This window comes from Bison bison, unplaced genomic scaffold (assembly GCF_000754665.1).
Source record: "Bison bison bison isolate TAMUID 2011002044 unplaced genomic scaffold, Bison_UMD1.0 scf7180017864472, whole genome shotgun sequence".
In the NCBI taxonomy this organism is placed as follows: domain Eukaryota; kingdom Metazoa; phylum Chordata; class Mammalia; order Artiodactyla; family Bovidae; genus Bison; species Bison bison.
The window spans coordinates 2,693,692-2,699,691 of record NW_011495033.1 but is presented as its reverse complement, the minus strand read 5'-3'; the positions used below and the strand labels follow the sequence as shown (position 1 = coordinate 2,699,691).

General features: G+C 44.6%; 1 protein-coding gene across 1 annotated transcript in view; it reads right to left on the bottom strand.

The window, feature by feature from the left end:
- Window positions 1–1,172: 1,172 nt before the first annotated feature.
- Window positions 1,173–6,000, bottom strand: part of BLMH (bleomycin hydrolase) — a 41,319-nt gene continuing 36,491 nt past the window's right edge. Inside the window, exon 12 of the mRNA XM_010861368.1 lies at window positions 1,173–2,140. Within this exon, the coding sequence (XP_010859670.1) occupies window positions 1,989–2,140 (152 nt within the window). The 3' untranslated portion in view covers window positions 1,173–1,988. The remainder of the gene's footprint in view (window positions 2,141–6,000) is intronic.

Here is a 6,000-nt window from a genome sequence, read left to right as displayed (position 1 = left end):
CTTATATATTTTATATATTTATTATATGTAATATATATATAATATTCTTGATGGGAAAGTACATCCTGTTTTATTTTAGTAGTTAATCTGGAAACTTCAAGCACTTAAACACAGCAAAGCCTAAAGTTAATCCATGCACTTATCTTTTTCCTGAATGACATTAAGGACTTTAGAGTATGTATGCTTATTCTAATCATCTCCCGCGTTCCCTATTTTTATGTATTTTGGTTTTATCTGTTTTGGAACTTGTAAGACTACCCATAGTCACTTCCTGTTTAGATGGTGCATGTGTTTATCACTTTCTTCAATTCTACATTCCTTTGTTGAATTTCAGAACTTCTATATTAAGAGATCACTGTTGTTCTGCTTGGGCAACAATTTTTAACTGAAATAGTCTTTTATTTCACCTCTGTTCTTCAAAGACAGTTTTGCTCAGTATAGAATTCTAGGTTCATGGTTAATTTCTAACTGTCTTTTGAAGGCACTTTTCACGGTCTTTTGACATACATAGTTGCTGATGAGAAGTCAGCAATCTCATTGTCTTTTCTTTGGAGGCAACCTGTCGTTTCTTCCTGGATATCGTTAAGATTTGTTCTGAGGTTTCACCATGATGTGTCTGGAAATGGATTTATCCTGCTTGGAACAGGATTACTAGAGTATTGTAAACACTGAATAACACTTGAGCCTGTAACTAATGTTATAACTAATGTTATGACAAACAATATTCCATGCTAGAACTGAGAAGATTCTTTCAAAGCCTGAAAGGTAGGGGACTCAGGCACCAACAGAAATGTTAATTAGGATGCTGTATTTCTTTGCTTTCAGTGAAAGAGAGGCCAGTCTTAGTAAAATACATACTCTTCAGCCCACTCTAAGGCTGGACCCAGCTGGGCCTTACTTCCCACTCTTGCAGTGACCCTGTTGCTTGGAGAAATGATGATTAAGCAGCAGAGGCACCAGCTCTCTTAAACATGGTGCCTAGAAGCCCTCTGCAGAAGCCAGAGAGGATCCACACAGGCTGGGAAGAATGGTACATCCCAGAGAGCAGCCAAGGTGGAGACGCTCTGAACCATCTTGCTGTTTCTTTACTTTCAAGAACACGAGCCACCTGGCTACTTTCCTTTATAGCCAAATACACTCACACTTCTTAGGTCAAATAAGCCAACACACTCTCATTTAGCAAAGTGTTTTATTCAAAAGCTTTCTCAGCACCATCTAGTTGTCAGAAAGAATGGATGATATCCCCTTTTTGTGCCCACCCAACTCCCAATTCCAGAGGCAGAAGTTGAACCGTTTGGCGAGAGCTCCCTCTAAGGATTATAATTCAGATCATGATAAGGTTTTGGTTGTTCTCTCACCCACGTTCCCTGACCCTCTACTTAACCACGACTCAAGTAGAGCCGTGATCTCCACAGTTCAGAACAACTGGAAGGAATCATGTCAGTTTTGATCAACCTCCCATTCCTGGGCTGTTCGAGGCACAAAGAATTACCTTGACAAAATCTGAATTCAGTGACTGCCACCTCGGAGGAACAGTGATACTGTCAGGCAGCATGCAGTTTTGAGAGCTCAAATGTTAGGGCACCCTCCCCCACTCTACTCTAGGAACAAGGAGCACTAGGTCTGCTTTCTCTCCACACACCTCAATTGCTCATCCTCTTCTGCCTTATTAACACAGACACAGAACGAAACCGGTGTGACAGAGTTAAGACAAACAATTACATCTGATTAAAATGCTAAGAGATCCTGAGCTGTTGGAGATGAGGAGAGTAGATAGTGTGACCTGATCTTTCCCTTTTTTTCTTTAAGAATATTCTGTTTCAGCATAAAGCACACTTTCCCAAAGAGGTTCCTGGAGCAGAAATCCAAGAGTCTGACCGTGTCCCGTGGGAACACACAGTCAGCTATGTCACTTTGGCTTCAGTCCCTGGATCTGTCCTTTGCAGCTACTTCAGGTCCCATGGGAAGAGGAAAAGCTGGAGGCAACATCACTTGGCCAAAGCACCCATGGGGTCCCAGGCTGGCAGGACAATGGGTTCCTGCTCTAGTACAGCTAGCACCTCTTCAGGGACATGCTTCTTGTCCACCACCACTTCGTAGACGTACTCAGAGAACCACTCATCCGTCATGCACAGGTAACCTGGAGAAGAGAACAGGAGCCTCATGAATCCAGAGGGCAAGGGGCAAAGAGCAAAAACCTTACTGGCACTATGAGAAAATCTCTCACAAAGCTAGCATTTGTACATGTTTTTCAGCTTTCCCATCTGTAATTTCATTTAACCTGATTATTTTTAAAATTGTTATTTCTCTATTTTTGGCTGCACTGGGTCTTTGTTGTTGCACGCAGGCTTTCTCCAGTTGTGGCGAGCACGGCTGCTGTTTGTTGTGGTGTGCAGGCTTCTCGTTGAGATGGCCTCTCTTGTTCTGGAGCATGGGCTTTAGGTGCGCGGACTTCAGCAATTGTGGTCCTTGGGCTCCAGAGCTCAGGCTCGGTAGTCGTGGCTCACAGGCCCAGCTGCTCTGTAGCATGTGGGCTCTCCTGTCCCCTGCACTGGCAGGCAGATTCCTAACCAATGACCACCAGGGAAGCCCCCGATGAAGTCTTACAGCAATCTACAAAGCAGACAGGACAGCAGGGTAATGTTTTTACCAGTTAGAAAAACTGGGGCTCAGAGTAACTAAGTGATGAGCCCAGGTTACATGGGTGAAGTTCAGAGCTGGGCCTTGGACCAAAGATCCTGTGCTGTTCCACTTCTCAGGCTGCCTCACTGAGGGTGAGTCAGCGACCCTGAAGGTAGGTGGAAATGTTTCTTGTTCACACAGCCATATGTCAGGGGTTAATCTCTAGGATCAGAAGGGCAAGCATACCCATCCCACCTTCTCAGCATCACTGGCTGTTTTCTCTCATTCCTCTCTACCATAAATTTCTACCCAACAATCAGCTAAGCCATCAGGGGAATCCTGACGGGGTCTGGTCTTCATTCCCAGGGAGCCACTTATTTCCAGATGACACTGTGTGAGTCTGTGCTTTCTTAGGAGGAAATCTGTGGTGAAGAAGAGACAGTCGCTTGACCTATATTCCTTGCTGAGGCCCTGGGATTTACGGATCTCTCCAGTGGTAGGAATGAACAGGGGCACAGCAGTACTAACACCCCAGACTGAGGCTTATCTGAGAAAAGGCGTGGCGTCATCAGGTATCTGGTGACAGACACCTGCCTTTCCCGTCAGGGAGACTATCCCGGCTCCACTAGAGGTGGTAGGCTCAGGTGCTTTAATCACGTCTGATTCTTTGTGACCCTGTGGACTACAGCCCACCAGGCTTCTCTACTCATGGGATTCTCTGGGCAAAAATACTGGAGTGGGTTGCCATTTCCTCCTCCAGAGGATCTTCCTGACCCAGGGATCAAACCTGTGTCTCTCATGTCTCCTAGCACTGGCAGGCGGGTTCTTTACGGTCAGCACCGCCTGGGAAGCCCGCAGGCTCCACTAGGACAAGAATTCCTCTTCGGGATCATACCACTGCCAAACTGAAATGGGGAAACATTTCACCTGAGGCACTGCTGATACAAAGAGTGAAACTAAGGCGAGAGATGAAAGCGTGTGCACTTAAAATAAGGATGGGCCACGGAGAAAGCAGAGGACAGAAGTGTGTACCTACATAGGTTACCACCTACACGCCGAGCACTCACAGTAACTAGTGATCTTCATCATCATCTTACCATGGCTGACACCTGCTGCATACTAGACACTTGAGCCGTATTTTCTCTGCAAGTGTGCAAATCTAGGTCTGTGCTATATCACTTCCCACTACAGAGGACCGAGAGAGAGGGAGAAGAGGTAGGTATTCCTAAGGTGATCCTCTAGTATATTGGTTCTCAAACTTCTTGGCCCCAGGCTCACGACTGTGCACTTAAAATTATTGAGGACTCTAAAAAGTTGTTGATATGGGTTATACTTAATGATGTTAACCACAGTAAAAATTAAAATAGAAAGCTAAAAATATTGATTCACTTAGGAAAAAATAATTATATCCTCCAATACAAAATAAATTTTAGGAAGGAAAGTGGCATTACTCTGTGATGCAGAAGACAGCTGAATTTTCATATCTGCTTCTGTGTGCAGTCTGCTGCAACTGTTCTTTTGGATGAAGCAGAAGCAGCAAATCTGGCCTCATGCAGATATGCTGTCAGAGGAAGGAAGACCTTGTAGATGTCCTAGAAGGGTTCCAGGGACCTGGCAGGGGTCCTCAGGGCCCACTCTGAGAACTGCTGCTCTAAAAGCAAGGCTGATTTAAATAATTAAAAGGCAACGTGATGGTAAGTCTACTTTTATAAACTAAATGGTATGACAGAGGACATCACTTAACTTGAAAACAGGACTGCTTCGGGGAGTTCGTCTCTGCCGCACTCTGCCCCTCCCTGACGGGAGTCAAGGCAGCTCATCCTGACCTGGCACCGCGTGTTTGCCCTCTCCAAAAAATGCCAGGAAAAGTGCGCAAGCACTCATGCCAAGTCCGATCATGACGATCCCCTCACAATCCAGGGCGCCATTCTCAACAGGAGACACCGGGAAGAACACACACACATTCCCAAGTCCCTGGCCTCTCACGTCACCCACGTCACTGCCACTGAGTTCCAGCAGCCAAAGCTTGGTCAGCTGAAGGGCCAGCCGGTACCATTTCTTGCTGCATCCTAAGTAAATGCTTTCTGAGAAAAAGTTTCAGCATCTGCCTTGCCCATGAGGAGTTTTCAGTGGGCAGGAGAGCAGGCTACTAACTGCCACACCATCTGAGACATTAGGCATCCTTCCCCTCACCCTAATGCCCCCTGAATAAATCCTGAGAGGGGCTTGGGGCAGGCAGAGAGGCAGGTGAAGGATGGAGGCAGATTCATGTAATAAAGTTCTGTGTCCTTTCAACAATACTATCATCACACAATCAAATGAGTCTTCAAAAAATGCCCGGAGAAAATGGACAATAAGTACATCTACGCTATCTTGTTCCAAAAGCAGGAGATAAGATTAAGTCCTCACAAATTAAAACTCCTATCGATTGTAATCCACCCTTTCAGGGTCCCCGCCAAGAGGACCTGCCTTGATTAGTCTCTCTCTTCAGGATATGAGTTCTCTGGGGGCCCACAAAACCTCACAGTCTAGGTGGCTGCCGAGTAATTGCACCCTGGGTAGATAATGACCTTGTGGCTGCTGTAACTGTTGATACTGCGTGTCCTGGAGTTTGACTGAGAAGATTAGGATCAGTGTGTCTGAAACCCGAGTGAGTGCTGTGGACAGGAGCAGCAGGGTGTCCACTTGGGCAGGGTTAGAGCGACCATCTTGATCTGAGGAAAGTTGCAGCTTCTAGCCCTCATGTACCTTGGCCATCAGAAACCGGCGTTCCCCAAAGACCAAAGAAACAAACAAAAAAGGAAAACAAAAATCTGCCCCAAGGATCCTGATGTTGCATTCAGGGAAACAAACGGATAAATAGATAAAGTCAGCTTTAGGGACTAAGGTGAAATTAAATTTTGTTTAAACATTAAATGTCTTGCTTACACGCAAGAAATAAAATAAAGAAAGGAAGAGGAAGAAATAAAATAAGTGAACAGTCCCTCAAAGACACTGGCAACATTTCTATATCTGTTAAGAGAAAGAGCAGTATGGTCTGTAAAGGGAGAAACAGCATCTGTAGATACAGCTCTAGACAGGCCTAATGCACTCAGAAACAGAAGGGATTCCAATGGGTTCATTTAAGGGAAAGAAAAACTTTACCCTAAAAAATCAGTTTTCTGAAATCCTACCAAAGATCTAAGTTTTAAACCTTTCAGACATAAATTAAGGTGATAAATATATTATTATTTATAAATGAGAAATGTTTTGCTTTGTTCTATGAAATATTTCACCTCACTAACAAAACTACTTGTGGTTCAATTTTTGTTGTTGTTGCTATTTTTAAAAAAGGTATGACAAAATCAAGTTACTATTCTGCTGTGATGCATCTGTCTG